This window comes from Trichomonas vaginalis, chromosome VI (assembly GCF_026262505.1).
Source record: "Trichomonas vaginalis G3 chromosome VI, whole genome shotgun sequence".
NCBI lineage: Eukaryota > Parabasalia > Trichomonadida > Trichomonadidae > Trichomonas > Trichomonas vaginalis.
In genome coordinates, this window is record NC_067208.1 from 16,932,339 (window position 1) to 16,957,057 (window position 24,719).

The window sequence follows — 24,719 nt, forward strand, 5'->3', positions numbered from 1 at the left end:
CTTTTTAAATATATGTTTAAGATATTCAGGATTTAATACTCTACGTTTATATGCTCCTAACTTAGTTCTAAAGGTTTTTCTACAAAATTTAGGAATTCCATCCTCTTTAATGTCATCAATGATTTCCATTTCATTATTTTCCATTTCTTCTTCTCGTTTATGAGGTCTTTGATTATGACTCCATTGATTCCATGAAATTAAATATTCTTTATCATTATATTTATACCTCATTAGCTTATTTTGGCTTTCATATTCATTTAATAATTCACAGTCTTCCTTTTTAAATTGAAGTTTAACCCATTCAGGATTTAAACAATGTTTAATTAATCGCGGAATATCTGACATCATCTATATATAGCTTCTTTTATAAAAGATAAAAAAATAAATTATTTTAAAATTAATGTTAATTTTTTAAATGATTTATAAATAAATATATTTTAATGCATCGTCTATATATAGATGTAACAAAAAAAGTCACACAACCCGTCATATCCTACTACTTGTTTTATGAAATTCTATTTCTTTTCATATTTATCACTGGCATATAGCATTCTATTTCTTTTCATACTTATCATTGTCTTATTGGATACTCTTTCTTTTCATATTTATCATTGTTTTATGAAATTCTTTTTCTTTTCATATTTATCATTGTTAAATATAATTCATTTTCTTTTCATAATAATCGTTGTTTTATGATGATCTCTCAATATTAATGAATGCCCTCTTTGTATTGCGATAAAATGGAATTCAACAGAAATTGTCAAATTCTTAGTTGAACATGGTGCTGATGTTAACACGAGACTAATCATCTTTCTTTTCATATTTATAATTGCCTTATGGCATTCTCTTTCTTTTTATATTCATCATTGCTTTATGACATTCTCTTTCTTTTCATATTCATCATTGCTATAGATAATTCTCTTTCTTTTCATATTTATCAATGTCTGATTTTATTCTATTTCTTTTCATATTTATAATTATTTTATGGAATTCTCTCAATATTAATGAATGCCCTCTTAGTATTGCAATCAAAGCAAATTCAACAGATATTGTCAAATACTTAGTTGAACATGGTGCTGATGTCAACATAAAACTTATTCTCTTTCTGTTCATATTTATAATTGCTTTATGGCATACTCTTTTTTTTCATATTCATGATTGTTTTATTGCATTCTATTTCTTTTCATATTTATCATTGCTTTATTCAAATCTATTTCTTTTCACATTAATCAATGTTTTATTACATTCCATTTTTTTTCGTATTTTTCATTATTTTTTGGGATTCTCTTTCTTTTCATATTTGTAACTGTTTTATGAAGTTCTCTCAATATTAATGAATGTCCTCTTAGTGTTGCAATCAAAGCGAATTCAATAAAATTTGTCAAATACTTAGTTGAACATGGTGCTGATGTTAACATGAAACTTATTCTCATTATTTTCATATTTATCACTGGTTTATAGAATTCTATTTCTTTTCATATTTATCATTGCTTTATCTTATTCTATTTCTTCTCATATTTATTATTATTTCATGGTATTCTTTTTCTTTTCATATCAATCATTGTTTCATGATGTTTGCTTTCTTTTCCTATCAATCATTGTTTCGTGGTGTTTGCTTTCTTTTCCTATCAATCATTATTTTAAGTCATTATGCTTCTTTTCATATTGATCATAATTTTATGAGATTCTCTTTCTTTACATATTTATCATTGTTAAATGTGATTCTTTTGCTTTTCACATTTATCATTGCCATATTCAATTCTCTTTCTTTTCATATTTATCATTGTTTTATTACATTATGCTTCTTTTCATACTTTTCATTATTTTGTGAAGTTCTCTTTCTTTTCACATTTATCATTGTTTTATGAAATTCTATCTCTTTTCATATTTATCATTGTTAAATAGATTTCTATTTCTTTTCATTTTTATCATCGATTAATTACATTATTTTTCTTTTCATATTTATCATTGATATATGAAATTCTATCTCTTTTCATATTTATAATTGTTTTATGAAGTTCTCTCAAAATTAATGAATGCCCTCTTAGTATTGCGATAAAATGGAATTCAACAGAAATTGTCAAATTCTTAGTTGAACATGGTGAACGAAAATCAAATAATTCAAAATCTAGTTGTGCGATTATTTAAGAATAAACACTCCATATTAATAATTTAAAGTTAATTCGATGTATTAACACACTCAATTTGAAGATGATGATATATTATAGGAGATTTATTATCATTGTTCAGCATGTTTCGAAACAAAAGCCTGAGAATAGGCCTTCATCCTGTGAGCTTACAAAGGTTTTATCATCAGGTACATAATATACCCTTCATTATTTTCGAGTCTAATTGAAAACAAAAATTAAAAGTTTTTGACCAATTTTCTTTTCTCATCAGAATTAGGACTAGTTTTTCAGTTTAAGCTATTAGCGAAGAAACTGATCCATGTTCTCGCAGCTTACAGGATTCATAACATCAGAAACACTGTTGATGTAGTAAAAACATAATATTAGTATTAACTTACTAAATTTTCAAGATAATATTTCTAAATGATAACGAAAAGTTAATAGTTTTGTTATTTTAAATACTCAGATAATGCAATATGTTAGATTTATAATATTAAAAATAAGTAATTTGATTTTTAAATTCAAATTTTTATTATATTTGCTAAAAAACATATCAACAAAAAAAAAAAAAAAAAAAAAAAAAAAAAAAAAAAAAAAGGTAGTGGGGCTTCCAGGCACTTCGTGCCTTCTAGCCCTGATGTTGATGTTTAGTATAAATGAAGTTTTTATTCGGAGGACTCTTCTTCTTCCTCCATTGCTTCTGGGAAGAAGCCTTCTTCTGGGTCGAAAACATTATATAATGTGTCGCTTTTCACAAATTATATATGTTTTCATGCTTTGTCACTTTTCTGTTACTTTTCGGGTAAAAACATTTTTATTATTATATATAAATGAATTTTACAAAACCTCCGTTACCGTTCTTTGGAAATAAGAGTAGATGTAAAGATATTATATTGAGAGAACTTAAGAAACTACCGAATGGTCTAACATTTGTAGATTTGTTCGGTGGAAGTTTCTATATATCCCATTTGTGCCATATAATATTTCCAGACTCAAAGATTATATGCAATGACTTCGACAACTATATGGACCGTCTCAAACATATTCCAGACACAAACAAAATATTGAAAGAGTTAAAAGAAAAGATACCTATAGGTAAGATGGAACGTATACCATTAGATAAGAAAAATATTGTGAGAGAGGTTTTGAAAAAAGCAGAATATATAGACTGGAATAGTATATCTGCTAGACTATTATATAGTGGTGCTATAAGAGTTCATGACATTGAAACACTTATGTCAAAAGTTTTATATCTCAACTATACAAATGTTTTCAAAGAGGACATAGAAAAATATATTGAGGGTATAGAGTTTGTGAGATGTCATTGGACAGATTTGTATGAAAAATATAAAGACAAGGAAAATGTTTTCTTTATAGTGGACCCGCCGTTCTATAACACATGGGATTTTCAATACCAAGTAGACTGGACTTTGAGAGACTCTTTAGAAACTTTAGACGTTATACATAACTGTCCATGCTTTTACTTTACATCCGATAAAAGTGGTTTGGAAACCGTTATGAGATGGTTAGAGGACATACATGACTATGAGTTTATATATGACAAGATAGAATATGAGAGAGGTCCTATAAACTGGAGAAAGTGTCACAATAAAGAAATTTTATTAGTAAGTAAATGTGGTTTGAAATAGGACTACTTGTTTTAGGTTTTTTCCATTGTGTCATTTATTTATTTGACGTGGCAGAAAAGTACAGAGAATATGAAGATGAACCAATGCCTGCAAATGTTCAGTATATGTACTCGTAAGAGATATTTTTATCTAATATTAAATGGACGCACAGAACTTAGCGAATGCACAGCAACCTGGACAACCAAACCCAGAGAATATTCCAAATGAAGTTAGAATACAAACTGCAATGGCAAACTATGGTCAAGTGCCAACAGATGTACAAATGCAAACTGCCATGTCAAATGACGCTGCGTTAGGTTTGCCACCATGGTATGCAAATATGAGATGGAAAGAGTTTTATACAAACCCTGAAGTGGGATATAAACAACTTTATGCAGATGACGCGAACACAGGAGTTGACCCAGAATATGTTTTCTACCAGAGGAGAAACAGAATGTATGAGCTCCAGTTAAAGAATGCTATGGAACTCAACAGGAAACGTAAGAGACTAGGCGGACATTAGATTTTTACATATAGTAAAATGGGTTTCTTCAGTAAGATAGGAAACTTCTTTCGAAATGTTGGAAGAGGTATATGGAATGGAAAAAAACCGTAGGAAGAGGAATTTGGAACGGAGTCAAAAATATTGGTAAAAGAGTAGGTCAGTTTGTTGGTATTATACCTAAAGACCCTGAACCAGAAGAACAAGCTCCTGTTATACAACAGCCTGAACCTGCACCACAGTCTAGTTGGCAACCAAATCCAACACCTCAACCGTATTAAAAAATTATATTTTTACCGTTCGATAGTAGTTGTATATGAAACTAAGTTCTAAGTAAAACGCATGGTATAATGGAATTATTCTCTTTCTTCCATCTGTAGTAAACCATACTTGAAAGTCTGAAATACTTCCACTTGGTGGTTCGTATAACTTTGTAAGTTTTTCGTAAAAATCATTTGCCAAGCATAAGAAAGAGTTTTGGGCGCCAGAAAATGAAGCATGAACAATAATAGCAGCTGGGTCGAAAACATCTTTAAATAAATATGGTTCATCTCTTGCATATCGACTGTAAATATTTGCTAAAGGAAGTTCGACTTTCTGATTTAACATTCTTTGCAAATAATACCATGACATTGCAGTGAATTCTGTATATATTTGTTCGTCTTTCTTTGGATTGTCTTCGTAGATTTGAAATGACACTTGTGAATTTTGTTTGTCATATACAATTCTCACATAAAGTGTGCTCTCGGTATTTGCATATTCATCAGCATATTTTGCATAACATGAATTTATTTTATCTTCTATATTTTTTAACGCAGTCTGTAGAGAAGATGAAAGGTCAACTTGTATTAGCTCAATTTCTTCCCACATTTTTCGTTTCCCTTCAGATATATAATCTATATGAAACCTTACAATAAATGGAAAACTTTTATCTTCTACAGACACAAACTTCATTCTACGAAAGCCAATAGCTTTTGTGACAGATGGGTCTCTTAGCCATCTTAATGGGTAGTCAAAACGATAGCCTTCATGCTTTACGGTCTCTGTCTCAAACTTTTGACCGACATTAGTAAAAAGTTCATCTAATGGTTTAGTTGTAGCAACTCTTGAATTTTCTTTTTCTATTGAAGCATATTTTATCTAGAATAAAAATGTCAAATGAAACAGCGTCTATGAGAGAAATACAACACAACCGACAACTCATTATGCAAGCTCTAAATAAGAACACAACAAACTTTTCAAACTATTCTAAGATATCTGAGTCATTGAAAGAAGGAAACTTAAAACTGACATTAAACCCAATGACAGATGAGTTTCTATTTCAAGACAATAAGAACCATACTGTCTGTATAAATCCAACAAAAGGAACTTTAAACGAGAAACCTATAAATGAACTTCTTTTGAAAACAGATGTTGACAACAAAGCTGACAAAGAATATGTAGACGATGCAATAGCAAAAGAAGAAGAAAGAGCTAACAATGCTTATGCAACAAAAGAACATACTCATCCTGAACTAGCAGACAAAACATATGTTGACAATAAAATGTCAAGTGAAGTGACGAGAGCTGAAAACGAATATTCTAAAAAGACTCATACACATTCTATATCTGAAATAACAGACTTACAAGAAACCTTAAACAGTAAAAGTGCCGTTGGACATACACATTCTATATCTGAAATAACAGACTTACAAGAAACCTTAAACAGGAAAAGTGCCGTTGGACATACACATACATCTTCTGAAATAACAGACTTAAACGTTAGCCTTGAAAATAAAGCAGATAAAACATATGTCAATGAAATATACCAAAGTTTGCTAGGAACAAAAAATATTGAAACTATTGTTGGTGACTTTTCTGTCAATGAAGAAAACAAATATTTTAGATGGCAGTTGGTACAGTCCTTAGAAAATGGTACACGGTATAAACTCATTCCGAAAAATAACAATGAAATGTATGTAAGCTATAAAAAGAATGATGGTACACAAGTTAAAGTTCCATTAGACAACAACTGCTACTTAAACTTATATGGAGACGAACAAAAGAAATATTTAAGAGTTTATGAAATGACAGATATGACATTGCCTGACCCAGCTCCAGCACCATATTATTATGACTATGGAGATGACGTCAGAACACCACATGTAGATGAACAAAAGCTAACATTATATTTAGATTATTATAGATATAAAAGATATAATGCAATAGAAAAAACGAGAATAGTATACTATTATGAAGATGACAGAAATAAATATTATAGTCAAGATTTTACCTACCCTGAAAACATAAGATTATATTATAAAAAATATTCTGACACAAACCAGAAGAAACCTGAAATAGTTGCACTATATTTTAAGTTCAAAAGAGACAATCCTATAATGTCTCATATGTTTGATTTAATGAACCCAGTAGGTTCTATTTATACATCTATGGAAGCAAGAGGTCCTCAAGTAATGTTTGGTGTTGGTGCATGGGAACAAATAGTCGACAGGTTTTTGTATTGTGCAAACTCTTCAAAGGAAACAGGTGGAAGTAAAACGATTTCAGGTGAAAATTTACCTGCACATAGTCACTACATAGATTTAAGTACATCTCAAGCAGGTTGGCATAAGCATAGATATTGGGATTGGTCAGGAATGACAAAAGGTAAAGGATATGATGTTAAAGACGACGTTAAGTTTGCTATAAATTGTTACTGGAGTGACACTCAGGGAGAAGGAAACCATACACATTTCGTTTCAGGATATACACAAACAACGGGACAAAGTAAAGAATATATGCCACCTTACATGACAGTTTACGCATGGTATAGAATTGCTTAGTCGTCATTTTCAACTTCTTTAGCATATTCGTCAGGAGTTGTCTTATATTTGTTAGGAACTGTCTTTGAAAGTATCCCACCTTGAACTTTGACAAGTTTGAAACGAGGTCTGACAATAGTAGTTTTATCTTCTGCTTGCAGTGTGTACATTTTGCCATGTTTGCCTAAAACTTCATAATATTCTCTTGTATACTTTCTTCTATTTTTACGAACACGAATGTGAGTACCTGTCGGGTTCCCATTGTTGTCATAGTCAATAGTATTTTCATATGGGTCGCGTTTAGGTATTTCTATTTTTACTTTGTCACCTTTCTTAAGTTTGAAGCCTGGCATTCTTTCTTGTTTGTCTCTTTTGACTAAACTATTAAATATATAGTCTTTTCTCTAAGTCGGGGTTGTTTTTCATTTCTTCGGGGAGTGGTTTCCCAAACCTTTTGTTTACGGTTATTGTAAATATTTAAAACTTGTCTCATCTTTGCCATGGAGAAGTGTCTATATTTGTCGTCATATGACATTTCATCTACCTCACCACCTTGTGGTTGGTTTAAGTCTCTTAAGATTTTTATACAACTGTCAATGACACCAAGAGCAGAATGGTTTTGGTCGACAATGAAATATTGGTTTACATTTTTTGAACGCAGATAGTTTTTAATATCGTCTGATTTGAAAGAACTTTCACAGTCAGATGTCAGTTTTTGTTGGATGGTATTTGTCAACGAATATTGACAAAGCAGTTTTCCACATCTAAAATATTTTTGGACCATAATGGTATGGCTTCACAGTATCTTGTGTTTTGACCAACAAATATTAGCCAGTATGGTGGTCCATCTTCTCTATACCTCGGAATGTTTCCAAGATATCCATAAACCAAGCATTTGGTGTTGAACTAAAGATTTTTATCATGAGTGCTTTTTTTGTTGCCTTAGAAACATAGGGGTCCTTGTTTGGATTCGTCATTTTACCCCATAAGAAATGGGTTTATTTGGGCGCATTAGCAGGAGTTGCATCCAGATTTTTGCCCGCAGTTGGAACAATAGCCAGAGGTGTATTTGGAGTTGGAAGGAAGATTTTGAGTACATTAGGTATACTGAAAGAGAAAGCACAACCTATTATACAAACTGTACAGAAAGGTTGGGATGTAGCACGAGATGCAGCAAATCTTATTCCAAATCCTGAACAAGAGGAAAAGTTCAAGGATGGATGGACAATGTAGGAAGACAAGCAGGAAACTATTATAACAAAGCAAATGACTACTATAACCAAGCAGGACACTATATGGACCAAGGTGAAAGATTCTTTAACAGAGGATATAACCATGCACAACAATGGGTAAACAATAACCAACCTCAACCGCCTCAAACGTGGGGAATGTAAATTTTTTACTGAGATGAAATGAACAATACAGCATTGAGACAAATGGGTTCAAGATGGATTTGTCGACTTCCAGCAGTTACACAACGTGTTTGTCAAGTTCTCCTATACCTCAGGAAGTTTTAGACCGACTTAAAAAAAACAACAAAGTTGAAAACAAACCAAACTAAAATTTTTTACTGAGATGAAATGACCGAAGAAGTTGAAACGGTAGATTTGACACCACAAACAAAAAGTTCAGAACCATTGTCAAAACCTGTCAAAGAACTTACAGATGAAGAGAAAAATTCAATAATAGAAAGTGCCAGGTCTGGAAATACAAACCCTAACTATAAAGTCACTTTTCATAGAAATGGAACGGCTAGTATCTCAAAAAAGAAACAGACTCTCACAAATAAAATATTGAAGTCTGAAGGAGCTTTCGAGACAACAGATGGAAAAGTTTACTTCACTGACCAACAGTTCATTATAGAACATCTCATTGACTTAGAGTCGAAATATTCTAAACTTTACAAACAAACACAAAAAGTTGAAAGGAAAACAAAAACAAATGGCATATGATATTTACGAAGATGTTGACGACACAACCATACCTGCAAGTGAGGTAAAGTCAGAGGAACCGAAAAGTGACGAAAAACCGATAGAAGAAGAAAAACCAAAAACTGAAGATAAACCAAAACCAAAGTTTAGTTTCCAAACTAAACCAACTCAACCTTCATTAGCTGGTATGGGTTGGCGTCAAAGACTTATGGCAGCAAGTGCTTATGTAAAGTAAAGAAAAAAAACATATTTTTTTATTTTATTTGAAATGTACGCTGAGTTTGTTGGAGAAGACCGTTGGGAAACTTGTTTGTTAGATGAGAAATATGAAATGGCATACCATTTTAAAACAATATATTTTTAAAAAAATATTTTTTTATTTTATTTGAAATGTACGCTGAGTTTGTTGAGAAGACCGTTGGGAAACTTGTTTGTTAGAATGAGAAATATGAAATTCACTGTTGTGAGTCATTTGAAGTCAGAAACAAAAAGACAAAAAGAGTTTTAAGCGAATGGGAGGGAAATGACGGATATGCTATTATGAGGATGGGTGGAAAAAACTATTTTAAACATGTTGTCATTGCAACTCATTTTATACCGAACCCTAACAATTTACCTTTTGTAGACCATATAAACCGTATAAGAAACGACAATAGACTTGAAAACTTGCGTTGGGTCACTTGTTCTGAAAACAATAAGAACAAAAGCAAATTTCGAGATATTGTATTCGAATTTGTCGACGAACTAGAAGATGAAACAATTGAAATTACAGACTATGGCGAGCATACGTTTGAGTTTTACTACTATAGCGAAGAACAAGACTCTTTCTACTTTTATACCGGCGTAAACTATAGGAAATTACAAGTATGTTTTACTAAGGATGGCTATGCTTATGTAAACGCTAGAGATACAGATGGAAAACACGTTCGAATATTTCTTAACAAATTCAAGAAGCTATATGGCATACCATTTTAAAACAATATATTTTTACATATATTAAATGCTTCAGGTTGAAAAACAAAGAACAAAAGTAGCAGATACAAAACCGTTAGACTATATCTTTACAAATGCTGGTAGGACTATTTCAGATGAAGAAATTTCATCCCGAGCATACAGGTTTGACTATCCAATTCGTTGGCTTCAAAGTCCTTCAGATGCAAAGGCAATAGGATTTAGAAGAGTTTTGTTTTCAAATAGAACTAACGCATTTATGTTCGCAGTATATTTTCATGGGCAGTATAAAGGTTCTGGTGGTCTAATAGACAAATTTGACGAAATGAGAATCTTTACAGTTCGTTCAGACGAAAGTCTTGAGAAAACTCTAAATGACTTTCAAACTCAAATGAACAAATATTATTGGGAATTTCAAGAAAAATACGACTCTTTACTAAATGGAACATACTATCTGAAACTAGAATATGACAAGATGAACTCCACCGTTTCATTTCAAAAGATTGAAATTAACCCTCCAAGAGATACAGAGTTTTTATATTGGAAAGTAGACAAACGTTCTTGGGCACAATTTCTTCGGTTACTAAACCAGAACGAACCATTTAAATTTATACTTCCACCAGCAGATTTGATGGTTTATAGAAACGTGTTTGACCCTCAAAATGTTATGTGTCATGCAAGTTTCAGTTCAAGCAACAATAGTTTTCTATGTATTGGTAAGGACTTTTATGACTTTGCTTCTAAATTCTACGAACCATCTAGTAACAGTTTCTCTGACTTTCAAGTTTGGTTCACAACAAATGGTGTGCAACATATTATTCCATTGTACTATGACTTTTATCTCGAATTGTCTTTCATATATAACTACGGAAAAGTGCTGAAAAAGTATTGAAAAATAATGTTTATGTTAGCATGTTAGATCTAACACGTTTTCTAACACGTTTTCTAACATCGTAGAAAACTCAAGACTTCTTCGTACATGTTTTGTCAAGACTTCTTCGTACATGTTTTGTCAAACATGAACGTAAATGTTTTGTCATGATTTCATCGTACATGTTTTGTCAAGACTTCTTCGTAAATGTTTTGTCAAACATGAACGTAAATGTTTTGTGAAGAATATAGCAACCGCCGGAATTCAGACGGTTGCTTTTTATACAAAATTCATGCGGGAAATTCTTGAGTTTTGGTTGAAAGAATACGGTGGAGCCAAATGTGGCTCGACCTCAAAACAAGCATTTTATGAGCTTACAAAGGGCGTTATAAATGAATTCAAAGGTATTTACATACATCCTGACCTCGTTCATTTTGTTGCTGAATTCAGCAAAAATAATGTTTATGTTAGAATGTTAGATCTAACACGTTTTTTAACACGTTTTCTAACCTCATGAATTTTCATGAATTTTCATGACTTCTTCGTAAATGTTTTGTCATGACTTCTTCGTAAATGTTTTGTCAAGACTTCTTCGTAAATGTTTTGTCAAGACTTCTTCGTAATGAGTGTAAAGGACCCAAAAATAATGTTTATGTTAGAATGTTAGATCTAACATGTTTTCTAACACGTTTTCTAACATGGTCTAAAACTCTTGAATTTTCATGAATTTTCCCGAAATAAAAAATAAAATTAGTTTTATTTTTTATTTTATTTATTTTTTTTATTTTGTATAAAAGACATGATTTCAACAATCGGCACAACAACAATTCAAACAACTACAGCACCAAACTACGCTGCTAGTTATGAATCCAACATCTATGTTAGTAGAGATGAAAAACTTCATTCCTTCTTCATATACTTTCGAAACAAAAATCCAGAAGATAAAGCAAGAACTTTTAACATCTAATTTAAACTGTAGTGCGGGAAAGATGAAACAAGAACAGTATCTTTATGAAATGCAGGACATTATTGACCATTTACCCAAATTGCCTGAAATTCAGCAGCAAAAACTAACCATTCCCGAATTTGACGAAATAGAAGTCAAAGCAACTGACTCAGTAGAAATAAAGAAGTTCATACGAAAGGTAAATTATGAATTCCTTGGTTTTCATTGCAACCATAAGGTTATGGACAAAGATTGCGACATGGTATATAAGAACATCTCTGACCTTTACAAATCCGAAGAATTTAAGACCTACGACAACTTTGTTTCGTTAGTTGCAAAATGTGTTTGGGAAATAAGAGATAAAGATAGTAGGGGTAAGGTATGGAACGAACAAATAAGACCCGCTATGTTCGAGATGAAGAAAAACCATTGACGCCTTAGTTGTTTTAGCAGGTAAGGTTTCAGAATATAACGCTAAAATGAACCCGCAATGTTCAAAATGTAAAGCAGCAATGAGGAAATATAACTACTCCGTCAAAGAGATAGAACGTATGCGAAACGACTATGCAGATTTAAAGAAAGAAGCAGAAAAACCAGCAGAAGATAAAATGAACATGTTAGAATTTCTGAACAAAAAACTATCCAACTGCTGACGATTTCCTTCTATCTGACGTCAAAAGAAGTATAAAGAAACTTTCGGTATCGTTAAAACTTTTGACATACTGACAGAAGAAATAGAAGCTACGAAATTGTTTAAAGTCATGAACCATCGCAACATATACCATGTAAAACGCTTGTAAATAGTTATGTTAGAAAACATGTTAGAAAACATGTTTTCTAACATTCTAACATAAACATTATTTTTATTGAATTCCGTATGAAATTTCATGAGTTTTGTGTGTTTTAGACCATGTTAGAAAACGTGTTAGAAAACATGTTAGATCTAACATTCTAACATAAACATTATTTTTGCTGAATTCCGTATGAAATTTCATGAGTTTTGTGTGTTTTAGACCATGTTAGAAAACATGTTAGAAAACATGTTAGATCTAACATTCTAACATAAACATTATTTTTGCTGAAAAAATGACCAAATTTCATTATATAACTGTTATTTTTTGACGAAGAGAACTTTTGCACTTCGTCAAAAAAATCCCTGAAATCATATCTTTTATACAAAATAAAAAAATAAAGTTAGTTTTATTTTTATTTATTTTTTTATTTTGTATGTAAGAATAGAAATGACAAACACTGAGTTTGAAACAGTTAAAAAGATAGACAATAACACTAAATTGGTTAGAATAGGTGATTTAAACGTAAGATACTCAAAGAAATACAACAAATATTCTTTGTCAGACATTATATCTCCATCTGGAAAGAAAACATCCCACGACTGGGTTAGAATTGCTTCAACTCAGAAAATTTTGACAAGAAATCCTGAGCTTATGATATCGGTAAGATTCTATGGAACTACAGCATATCTTATAGACAAAAGTCTTATACCAATAGTTTTGTTATGGTTAGACCCAGTTGTTGGATATAACTTCATAACATATGGTTCGTTCGACTCAGAACGTTGCAGTGAAGGCTTACTTTACATCGTTCAGAAACCGAAGGACTTCAATACAAAGAGATATAAGATAGGAAGAACATATAATATAACTCAAAGATATGACAGTACAGTCAATAGAGTTAAGGTTGTGTTGTTAACGATATGAGAGCTGCTGAAACAGAACTACTTGAAAAGTTTGAGAAAATGTATGGTGCTCCCATAAAAGGTAAAGAAACGTTTGAAGTAGATGAGATAGATAAAGCTATAAAATTATTTGACGAAGTTGCTGAAAAATACATGTAAAGCGTTTATTTTTGGTCTTTTGTGAAAGTCAGAAAAAATAAAGTTAGTTTTATTTTTATTTATTTTTTTATTTTGTATGTAAAGACAGATATGTCAACAACAGAGAACACAACAACAGTTATAGTCCATGAAGCTATAAATGAAGAATACGAGTACATACAGTTTAACAAACAACTCCGTCTCATTCGTTCAGTCAAAGACGATATGTACCAAATGCAAAGTATTTTGAATGCTCTTCGTTCTACAAAGCAAGCATATCATTGGTTTGAAAACCAACAGACAAAAGAACTTTTAGAAGAATTTCCTCATATGTTTGCTTCCCTCGGAAAACCGAGGAATGAGATTCCGTACGAAAATCGTAAGAATTTGCCAATAAATTTGAAAGGATATTATGTTCATAGACTTCTTGTAAATGCCGTAGCAATGTGGGCTTCACCTCGTTATGCTTGTTATATTTTCATGATGTTAGATGAAATTCATAGACAAGAACGTGAAGAGATGGAAAAGAAACTTCAAGCAAAAGATGAAGTCATTGAATCCAAAGACAAAAGCATTCAGAAAAGAATACCACGTTCGGTACCAAAAGGAAAGGAAAAGAACTATAAGTATATGATTTATACTGAAGAGATGGAAAATGAAGAAGATAAAGATATGGTTATGTTGCATTTAGTCAGAAGAAACAACAAAAGCTTTTACGACCTTGCTAAGATTTACAAATCTGACAGAAATTGGTTCTATCGCGAAAACTTACCGATTTCAATGACACCGAATGAAGATGTGAAACAAATAGTTCAAGATACGTTACCTCAAACACACTATGATATTAAAGGTTGTACAATTCTTACCTTCAAAGAAGATTTGCCATTGTTAAAGGAAAAAATAACAGAGTATTTTGACAACTTCAAACAAGTAGGGTAGATGAACCATTTATTTTTCAAGCTTGACTTCAGATGGCTCAGGTAGCTCTATAAGGTCAATTGTCTTGTCAAATCCTTCTGGCATTCCGAGTCCTTCCTTCTGGCATTCCGAGTCCTTCCTTCCGACAGGAAAAAAATTTCCCGACAACTGGAAAAAAATTTCCCGACAACTGGAAAAATTTTTCCTGTTGTTCGTCCGTAAACCATTCAATTTTTCGAAAATTGAGAACTTTTTGGTCGAACTTCAGAAAAAGTTTTTCCTTCCGACAGAAAAAGTTTTTCCTTCCGACAGAAAAAGTTTTTCCTTCCGACAGAAAAAGTTCTTCCATCCGACAGGAAAAGTTCTTCCTTCCGACAGGACACAAACGAATGTCTCACGTCCCTCTTCCTGAATGCCTTCCCAAACCAGAAGAACCGACAGCCCCAGCACCACAACAGACTTACTAAGACTAAACACTTACATTTTTCAAGCTTGACTTTTTACAATTTGAACTTTGTTTGCGTAGATATGAATTCTGAAAGAAGTATGAGGGTCTTGTATGACTTTGTACTTCTCCCATAGTTCATGTCTGTCAAACTTACCTGCCATGGACTCTTTCATAAGTTCCATGAAATCGTCTTCGGACAATCCAGGGAAGAGTATAATGTCAGTAAGTATTCTTTTAACATCCTTACTTAAACTCTTTGCTGTCTGTACACATATTACGACTGAGATGTTAAAGTGTCTGAGCTTCTTAAGAATTCGACACATATCTTGTTCTCTGTTCTTTAACAAAGGATGAGAAGCAAAGTCATCTAAGATAAGAAGACATCTATGAGGGTACGTTTTCCAATCGTAAGATTGCAATTTCTTCGAAATGTATTCTATCTCTTTCTGTTTGTTTCTGAAGTGTTTCTTCTCTAATATTCTCTGCATTTCCTCATTTGGGTCTTTAAATTCGAATTTATATACTCATTTATAGCATTATACTTCAAAACTCTTCTTTGGTACTTCTTTATCCAATCTAACAACTCAGAGTCTTTTATACATACTAACTTAGACTTCTTTATAATATTTTTGAACGAATTGACGGTTTGGTCAAATTGACCAGAAGTACTACAAATGACAACTAACTCATAGAATGGGTTCTTCTCATCTAGTTCTTGTTGTTGTGCAGCCATTTTAAGATAAGTGAAAGTCTTACCCGACCCAGGTGGTGCAATTAGACCTGTTATACCATTCTGAGCAAATAAGAACTTGTCATGTATAGGTTTTATCTGAGCATTTTCTAACTTCCTCTTGTTCTTGTTTAAAACATTCTCAAATTTTTTGTCAATGTCAGCAAACTTTTTTTCTAACATATTTTTAGAAAAATTAAAATTTTTATCTTTTAGAAAATGTCTAGTGATTTCGCTATCTATATTCGAGACAAACTTTTCGACTCTAAAACATCTGTCGACCATAAAATCTTACATAGTGTAAACAAGAAAGGTGAATTTGTTCTAAAGTTCTGTTTCTGGGAATATGACAAGAACCATAAAACATTAGGCAGAGAAGTCTTTAAGTTTGTCAATGACAGACTTGTTGACAGAGATGACGCCGATTGGAAAGATGAAGTCCAACAAAAGTTCTTAGAATGCAAAGAAGACACATGCGCTGTTCTTGAAAATGAAATAGAAAACAGAATAGAAGAGCTATTAAATGACAAAGCACTTTTACAAAAATATGGTTGCGCCAAATTTGACATAACTCCACCAGAGAAGAAGAAGAAGAGAGAAAAGAAAGAAAAGAAAGTAGAAGAAGAGAAGAAAGAACCTGAACCAGAGAAAAAGAAATTTGACATGTAAAAATAAAATTTTATTTTTAGAACATTTCTGGGTCAATGTCAATGTTCTCTTCCTCTTTAGGAGCAAACACTGGCTTAGACTCTAAAATCTTTTTACCCAACTTACCTTGAACTTCAACTATCTTAGACTCATAATATTCATAGTCGTCTGTCTTCTTTGGTTCATAAGGTATAACAAGTTTGTATGCTTTACCTTCTTCGAGTTTTGAGAACTTTCTGTCAAAATTTTCTTTGACTGTCAACATACCGTCAATGTATAAGTCTTCAAAAGTTGCACCACTTTTTCTAACAACAGCAAACTTAACTGGTGCAATGTTCCAAATTTTGTCAAATGTAGACTTTTCAAAATTGTAGAAGTAAACATTCAAATATGCGAATGGAGCTAACTTATCTTTGACTTCTGTCATGTACTTATTTACTGAGATGAATTTCGTCATCTTTTCTATCGGATAAAAAAATATTTTTTTTAAAATTTACTCAGAAAAATTTTTCTTTGTATATACGCCGTTCTGAACATCTAAAAGATTTTTGACATTTGCCAAGAATGTTCGTTTAGACGCTGTCATATAACCATACTCTTGACAATATTGTTTATATTCATCGTACAATGACCTTTCATCTAAACACTCAAAGTCAGTTTCATCTATGAACAGTTCATATACACTCTTGTTTGCTTCTAACAATGTTTGTCTTTCTTCGGTATGTGGAATTTGTCTTGGATTGAACTTAGAAATATCTAATGTCATGAAATATGAGAACAAGTGGTTGTAAAAGTCAGATGTCAAGTTTCTGCTAAGTCGTCAAAATATTCTGTATCTTGCATATGAGAATCTGACGTTCTGACAACTACATATCTTCTGTCAGAACTTTCTAACTTCATCGAACAGCATTGTTTGAAACATAATGAAGTTTGCAAACATTTTCACAAACTCTTTGGTCTTTATATTTTTTTTAACAACTCCAACTTTGTCTGTTATAAGACTCTTCAAGCATCTGAGTTCAAAATTTTTGTTGTATCTATACTTTGAAGTTCATTGCAAACTATAAGTTTCATATTCTCAATTGAAGAGTTAAACTTGCCACAGATGTTTTCTAAGTTTGTCATATTCGGATTCGAATAACCTTCTAACAGTTTGCATAAGATATCTGTAAAGAAAGTATTCTTACCAGTTCCTTGTTTTCCAATTATAATGAGAGCAGTTTCATTTTTAGCACTTGGATGTTGTAAGATGTTTGCAAACCAACATAAGATATACTCATAAACCTTTTCGTTTCCATTGCATATAATTTCTTTGACATGGTCTAACCAAGCTTCTATAATATTTTCTTTCCATTCTACTTGTTCGTATTTATATCCAGTGAAGATAGAATAGAAGTTTTGGAGAAGGTGTATAAAATTATACCACGAACTGAAAAATCTTCAAGTTTTGACAATAAGATATCCCAAGCATCTAACATCTTCATTCCAACTTGTACAACTTTTATTTTCTTAAGTTTCTGTCTACATTCTTGTTCTGAAACTATGGTTGCTCTTGGTTTGTTAAAGACAACATCCCATTCTTTCATGACATAACATTCTGGGGCAGAGTCAACATAAATGACTAAACGTTTCAAATTCTCGACTGCTTTGTTATAGTCTCTAAATGGACACATATTTCTGAAGGCTTGGAAGTCATAAAAATCTGAAACATCTATTCTGTACATTTTTATAAAATAAAAATATTTTTTTTATTCTTGACTTTGTTGTTGCATTTGTTCATTTGTTTGCATTTGTTGTTCTTGAGCTATTTGTTGTTGAAGTTGTTCTTGTAGTACAATACTCTCACCAGTTGCATCTTCAATTCGAAACTTTCTGCCGTCATTGACAAATACATAGGACATAAAAGTTTTACAGGAACAAAGTTTGCGTCGACCTAAGGTTAAGTTTATGTTTGCTAAAGTGTTTGAGTTTACTAAAGCTGAAACTCTGCATTCGAATGAACAATAGGCAAACCAGCAGAGAATTGTTGTTTATACGCATGAGTATCTTTTGGTCATAGTAGTTTCTGTCAACATTTGAATAGCACTTTGAACCTAAGTTTGAAACATATATAAAATAGGTGTACTTAAAGTCAATGGAACAGACAAACCTTGTATGACACCTTTTCCTGTTATAGAAACTGTTGGTAGTAAAACCAGATATAAGTTTTGTATTATAGCTCATATCGTTTATACTAAACTCAGTCGGACATCCAAACATAATGAACCTGCTCTAGTTGCAGCACATGTTACATCCGTCCTTAAAGTATTAAATAAGTCAACAAACCTGTTGGTGGTATATCTGAGTAAGTATCTTCAAAGGAGTATTTTTTACCATTCACAACAATAAAATCTTCTGGTGTCAAAAGAGCAAAACAGCTTTAGTCGTCATCGTGTTTAAGGTCAGTTTACAATATCGTCCTTGAGGACTTTGTAAGTTTGTTGTTATAGAATTATATGACTCAGGGTTTTTAGTCGTAATAGTATAAACCACTATGTCTTCTGCCATTTACTTAGCAAGTAAATTTTAATGAAATGTTGTGGTCGTCAAATATTTTTTTATGACGTCTGGGAAACTATATTTTAAGTTCAACGTTTCACCTCCTTTCATAACGTATATCTTGTCAATGACATTATATGAAACACCACAGCAAGCAATGTCGGGTTCTATTTCTTTGATGTTTATATCGTCTGCCTCTGTCAAAAGTTTCAATAGTTCTTTCAAAATTTCATGAGGTGCGATGACATATGAGTTCACTTTGGGTTGTGCTCAACCAAGTTTAACATTATACCTAAAGCTTGACAAATCTTCTCCTGAGTTTTAAGTTTGTCTTTAAGTTGTTGGTAGTCGTTTCGAATATCTGCAACAGAACTTAAGTCTCTGCTAACTTCAGGATATGTTGGTTGTTCTTTTACAGGAACTATTGTTATACCATCTTCGTCTTCGTATGGTTTCCCCACTTCAACATCTCTTTCTTTGACATTGACAACACACTTTGACTGTTTGTTTGAGTTGGTGAATTTAACTTCACATCTGCCACCGCCATTAAACCTTTTTGAAACACTTACGCTTCTATTTTTCGGAAATGACATTTTACTTAGAATAAAAAGATGGACGTATTTGAGTATCTCTTCGAATTGAAGCAAAAACAGAGTTTACACACACAAACAATACAAATACATTGACAGAATAGTTCTTTATACAAACAATGGTAAATGTTATAGATAGCAGTCTTTGCTGAACCAAAATATTTTCATAAAGCAAAGAAAGTTGGTATAACCGAGATGGTGAAAGTTCTTGAAGCAGACAAAATATATAACAACAAAACTGACCGATATTTCTAAAGGTAAGTTTATAATACAATATTATATCAAAACTGGCGTACTGTCAATATTTGACGGAGAGAAGTCAGTTCAAGAACAACTTACTGACCTGCTGCCAAAATCTGCTCGATGGAAGCTGTCGTTATGCCAATCTGAGGAGCCCCAGCAGGTTTCATCGAACGAATCTTTCAAAAAGAGCATCTTCCGTGAAAAGTGCTATTGGTTTTGTAAACTTCTTTGCTTTCAATTCATCTGGACCGTCTCTGTCACCAGTATATTGTATTTGTACAGTACCAACAGTTGAAATACCACCCATAAAGTCTTCTGAGTCAGCAAATGGAATGCCAAGCCAAAAGTTTGAACGGTCTCCATTTGTATATTGAGTTTTTTGACCTCCTGTATGAGTCCATACTTTCACATATGGCATAATAGAACTTTGCATTTCAGGGTTAATGGTTGTTGTGAAGTTGTTGTTAAAGTTATAGCATCTAATGTCAAGTTGTATGACCTCATATCTCAACTGTAGAATATTCTTCTCTTGGATAATATTTGCCATCTATGTTTATATGATATTTAATACCGGGGTTGTAGAAACAAGAATAGTCATTTATAGTTCGTCTGAACAGTACAAACATAGTATCTGCATGTTTCATTGCAGTTGTTAAAGCAATATCTGTTCTTGCACCTGGGTCAGCACTTTGGTTTCCAACTTCACCTGCAAAGTCTTTGACAGATATTTGGTGTATAGGGAACATAAGTGGAACTGCAATATATTTGGCAGCTAAAGCATTTGAAATATCTGGGTCCAACATATAGACTGCAAGTCTGCTTTCTATTCTCTTGCATTCAAACTTTTACGCATGTGAACTTAACTGGGTCCCAAGCATCTCCAGCAGCATTGAAATAATAGTTTACTTCATTGTTGAAGTTTGAGAAACCAAAGTCTAAGTCAACTTTGTCTTTGCAAAAGTCACAGAACTTGGCTCCACCAGTTCCAGCTACAGTAATGCTGAATGGGTCTTGTGTTGGTGCAATGACTAAGTTATTTTTGCTTGAGTAAGTTCAATAGAAATTTTTCCTGCCAGTTTGGCAAGTATCTTAAAAACCTGAAGATGAGGAAAGATGACAAAGGAACTCTAAGTTTCAGTTTTACTTTAGTGGCAGCAGTTCCATCTGAACCAGAAAGGTTAACATAAACTCCTGGAACGTTAGGGTCAAGTCTTTTATTTTCTCAATAGTTGCATATTGGTCTGTTTGTTCTCTAGCTTGTGGTTGTACTGAGTTTCTCAAAGCGAACCATTCATAGTTTGCCCATGTTACTGTTTGAACTAAGTCAGAGTTAGAATATATCTTATATCCCATGAAAACTTCTGGAGCATATTGGTATCCGACATAGAAATTCCATTGCAACCTTTCTTGTCAGACAACTTGGCAGAAGGTTTTATTTCAATGTCTGTTCCACGTATAAGAATGAGTTGTCAATAGAAATAATATGAAACTGTCGCATGCAATATCTACTGTTGTTGAAGAACCTTCACCAAACTCACCTACATTTCCATAAGAAACAGCAGTTGTATATTCGTAAGTTCCAGGAACTATTTCTGACCTTTCTAATGGCATTGTCGCATTCGTTATACCATTCGGAAACATTTCCGTTCATGGCATCCAAAACTGTTGGCGTTATATTCTGAGCGGCGTACATTTCATATGAGTAAAAATATAGAATAGTTGGATTTATATGTCATAATAGAACCCACGTGGACCAAGCTTTACTTTCTTCCTGACTGAGTTTTTAACTCTTCTTTTTCCTTCATTGCCCTCTGCTTGAAGTTGTTGCATCTTTGCATTATGTTCATCTAGTATGTTGCAAATTTCCCATGTCCTTTTTGCCTTTTGGCTCTGGTCGCCCATCTCAGGTAACCTATATCTAGAAAGAGTTTGTCATAGTCTGTATTTGAGTCTTCGCGTATTGTTTGCATGACTCTTTCCTGAGTTTCCGGTTCAAGCTCTTCAAACAGTGCCTGTCCATATGGAATATGCTCGTTTCCAAATATATGTTTTGTAGCCATTCTGGTTTTCTTTCCATGTTACCAACTATATATTTTTGTGAATGGGAAGCTTTTACCCAATCTTTCAGTCTTGCGTCGTTTATTTTGTAGTTGGTTTTATTTTTGTCAAGGAACATGTTTTTCAATACTAACATTTCATTTGGTACTGTCCATTTGAGTTCTTAAATATTCATCCCTTCTCGGTTCATTGTCTGCAAAGTAAGTTTTTATGACATTTTGTAAACTTTCGTTTGCAAGGTCATGTACAATAGGTTCTCTTCCTTTCCCTCCCTAACTTTCTTTCTAAACTCTTCACCAAATATACCATCTCTATGGTTCTGTGTAGTTCTTTGAGATAAATGTTTTAGAACGTCAGGTGTTATATTTCCATCAGCCATGTTCATTTCATACTGGTCCAAAATATCTGCATGTTTCATATCTTTCAATGGCATTAAAGCCGCGCTGAAAATACCAGCTATATCTGGTTCACCATTCACTTCCATTGCGTCTACAACTTCTTGGAATTGTGGTTGTAAGTTATGAACCACCTATCCGGGTTAGCTTTATGACCCCATCTCATTGTAGTTCATCGTCTGCAGAAACAAAAGTAGGTTTGTTTCCATCTTGGTTAGGTTCTGAATGAACTTTAAACAATGTTTCATTTCTATATGTTTTCTTGAAATTTAACCTTTTATCTTCACCGAGTTCATCCGAAGATTGAACGTTAAATGCTCGTAAGTAAAAAGGGTTGTTGTATTTGTGTACATTTTTTTTCAGTTCTTCCATTCTATGCTGAATATTTTCATCTGGTGCTGGAGTCTTTTGTATGTCGGCAAACATTTTTTCGATATTCTTCTACTATGTCAGCCGAATTTTTTTTAGACTCTTGGAAATATTCATATTCTCCGCATACTCTTGTTGAGGGTCAAGATTTTTCGGCTGTTCCAAATCTTCATCTAGTTCTGTGAAGTTAGTTTCCAAAGAGTGACTTGTTCGTTTCCTTCAGGCTCTTCTAGCTGTTGTTGCTGAACTATTTTTCCATGTCTGGTTGTATCTGAACTATTTCTTCCTGTGGAGTTTCTTGTACCTCATCTGCTGGCATTTCATATATTCCGAGACCGTTTTTAACAATTTCCTATCTACGTCATCCGCATTCATAAGCTTTTGTTCTTTCGTTCCGTCTCTATTTTTTACGCGTTTCATGACGAAAGTTGAATTGTCATTTAGCTCTGACATCAAATATCTCGGAGTAAATTCATCCATGTCATTTGGATGATATGCTATTAAATCATATCCCTTAGCGAGCTTGTATTTTCCAGGTTTGAGATTATATCCGTTTTGGTGCTGAGCCATAAAGCTAAATAGGTTCGGGTCAGTATTTCCATCCTTGAACTTTCCAATAGCTTCTTTATATCTGTCACTAAAGTCAACAGTATCTGGAAACCACACTCTTCTTTAAGCATTTTTAAGAATTCTTGGTTTCCTTGTTCTCTACTTCTTTTATGTCCTTGCTCTGTTTGTGGTTGTTGTTGTGCAGGGTTTTGAACTGTTGGTTGCTGTGCTGGTTGTTGTGTTGGTTGCTGTGCTGGTTGTTGTGTTGGTTGTTGTTGTTGTGCTGGTTGTTGAACTGTTGGTTGTTGTGTTGGTTTTGGTGCATGCCTGTGTCTGTGTCCATGTGACGATGTAAATGTCATAGGTAGTCCTGGTGCAGGTGCTTCTCTTGGAGGGTTTGGTGGTATATAAGTTCCACCAGCTGGCACATATGTTCCATCTGCAGCATAATGTCCTACCTGACTTTTCGTTCTTAAGAAAGCATTTACTAGGTCTGTTTTGGTCTGTTGTAACTCTTTTTCTTGACTTTTCACAACAGTTGCTCTAACGGCGTCATAGGCACTTTGAACTGCCTGTCTCGTTGCTGCATCTGTTATTTTCGTCATATTTTGTGCTACTTCTCTTAACTCTTTGTCGAAACCTTCAGACTTCAGTTTCTTTCCAGATGAGAAGTCGTTCACTTGTTTCACCTTACTATGAAGAGCTTCGAAGGCGTTCTTAAAGTCAGCATTCGTTAAAGCTTCATTTGAACTGTCTTCATCCGCTTGTATTTTTGTCCTTATTGACCCTATAAGCTGGGCTGCTTTAGCGTTGGCTTGGGCATCTAACCAGTCATTGTTAGCTTTTATATACTCTGCGCTTTTCATTGCCTTTTGCATGGCTGCGTCGTTATTTTTACTTTCTTGTGCTAAGTTTTCATACTGTACGGTTTGGTTTTGCAACTGTAAAAGTTTTTCTGCCTTTACATTTGCTTCAACTTCTTTTTTATACTCATCGCTATCCATATATGTCTTCAGGGCTTTTTGTTTTATCTCTTCATCTTTCAGTATTTTATATTGAGTAGTATGGTTTTTCAAATTTATGACATCTTGTTCCATTTTTGCTACTTCTGTTGCTTTTTCTGACACTTTTTTCGCATATTCCTCTGTACTTAGTTCTTTCAGTTGTTCTTCTTTCTTCTTTTTCTCTACGTTTAACTCATTGAGTTTCTTTGTGTGTCTGTCATATTCTAGTTTCTTTTCGTTTTCACTTATTTGCTTCTGTATGTCTATGTTTGACTTTTTGACATCTGTTATTTGATTTTTGAGTGAACTCAAATTCATTTGACTTTGAGGGTTATAAGCTGTTCCGTCTGCAGCTCCACCATAGCCTGCCATTTTCGCTAAAAGTGCCGCTCTTAAACCTCCACTCTGTGCACCAATAACTCGGTTTAAAAGCATAGGGTTGCTTGACATTTGTTGCAACATAGTGGGGTCATTCATCATTTGTTGTTGCAACTGTTGTTGTGGTGTCAGTTTTACTATTGGATGTTTCAATGCTCCCTTCCTCTTACGTATATTCTTACGTAGCTTACGTGGCATTTTAAGTGAAGTTAAAAAGCGGTTTTTGACAGATGTTTATATGACACTTTTTGTTCAGCA

At 33.0% G+C, this 24,719-nt stretch overlaps 7 protein-coding genes and 6 pseudogenes across 13 annotated transcripts, besides 1 other annotated feature; 8 read left to right on the forward strand and 5 right to left on the reverse strand.

Moving 5' to 3' along the window:
* Positions 1–3,917: 3,917 nt before the first annotated feature.
* TVAGG3_0879470 (uncharacterized protein) lies at positions 3,918–4,280 on the forward strand (the record flags this gene model as incomplete). Its single annotated transcript, XM_051250367.1, has 1 exon — positions 3,918–4,280. The coding sequence occupies one exon, from the start codon at positions 3,918–3,920 to the stop codon at positions 4,278–4,280; it is 363 nt and encodes a 120-aa protein (XP_051085842.1).
* A 1,562-nt stretch (positions 4,281–5,842) lies between these two features.
* Positions 5,843–24,719: part of a mobile genetic element that runs on past the window's edge.
* On the forward strand, positions 6,638–7,081 carry TVAGG3_0879490 (phage tail repeat-like family; the record flags this gene model as incomplete). Its single annotated transcript, XM_051250368.1, has 1 exon — positions 6,638–7,081. The coding sequence occupies one exon, from the start codon at positions 6,638–6,640 to the stop codon at positions 7,079–7,081; it is 444 nt and encodes a 147-aa protein (XP_051085843.1).
* TVAGG3_0879500 lies at positions 8,641–9,226 on the forward strand (annotated as a pseudogene). The gene has a single exon. A coding segment is annotated over exon 1 (586 nt).
* TVAGG3_0879510 lies at positions 9,382–9,966 on the forward strand (annotated as a pseudogene). Its single transcript has one exon. A coding segment is annotated over exon 1 (585 nt).
* Positions 9,992–10,834, forward strand: TVAGG3_0879520 (uncharacterized protein; the record flags this gene model as incomplete). Its single annotated transcript, XM_051250369.1, has 1 exon — positions 9,992–10,834. One exon carries the CDS (start codon positions 9,992–9,994, stop codon positions 10,832–10,834), a length of 843 nt encoding a protein of 280 aa, XP_051085844.1.
* TVAGG3_0879530 lies at positions 11,613–12,375 on the forward strand (annotated as a pseudogene). The gene has a single exon. A coding segment is annotated over exon 1 (763 nt).
* Positions 13,924–14,532, forward strand: TVAGG3_0879540 (KilA, N-terminal/APSES-type HTH, DNA-binding family; the record flags this gene model as incomplete). Its single annotated transcript, XM_051250370.1, has 1 exon — positions 13,924–14,532. One exon carries the CDS (start codon positions 13,924–13,926, stop codon positions 14,530–14,532), a length of 609 nt encoding a protein of 202 aa, XP_051085845.1.
* TVAGG3_0879550 (protein of unknown function, DUF4106 family) lies at positions 14,998–15,342 on the reverse strand (the record flags this gene model as incomplete). Its single annotated transcript, XM_051250371.1, has 1 exon — positions 14,998–15,342. A coding segment is annotated over one exon (345 nt), but the record flags the coding sequence as incomplete, so codon positions are not given.
* On the forward strand, positions 16,062–16,358 carry TVAGG3_0879560 (uncharacterized protein; the record flags this gene model as incomplete). Its single annotated transcript, XM_051250372.1, has 1 exon — positions 16,062–16,358. A coding segment is annotated over one exon (297 nt), but the record flags the coding sequence as incomplete, so codon positions are not given.
* TVAGG3_0879570 (protein of unknown function, DUF4108 family) lies at positions 16,375–16,794 on the reverse strand (the record flags this gene model as incomplete). The annotated part of the gene is made up of 1 exon (XM_051250373.1): positions 16,375–16,794. The coding sequence occupies one exon, from the start codon at positions 16,792–16,794 to the stop codon at positions 16,375–16,377; it is 420 nt and encodes a 139-aa protein (XP_051085848.1).
* Positions 17,529–18,061, reverse strand: TVAGG3_0879580 (annotated as a pseudogene). The gene has a single exon. A coding segment is annotated over exon 1 (533 nt).
* On the reverse strand, positions 19,801–21,401 carry TVAGG3_0879590 (annotated as a pseudogene). The gene has a single exon. A coding segment is annotated over exon 1 (1,601 nt).
* TVAGG3_0879600 lies at positions 21,434–24,659 on the reverse strand (annotated as a pseudogene). Its single transcript has one exon. A coding segment is annotated over exon 1 (3,226 nt).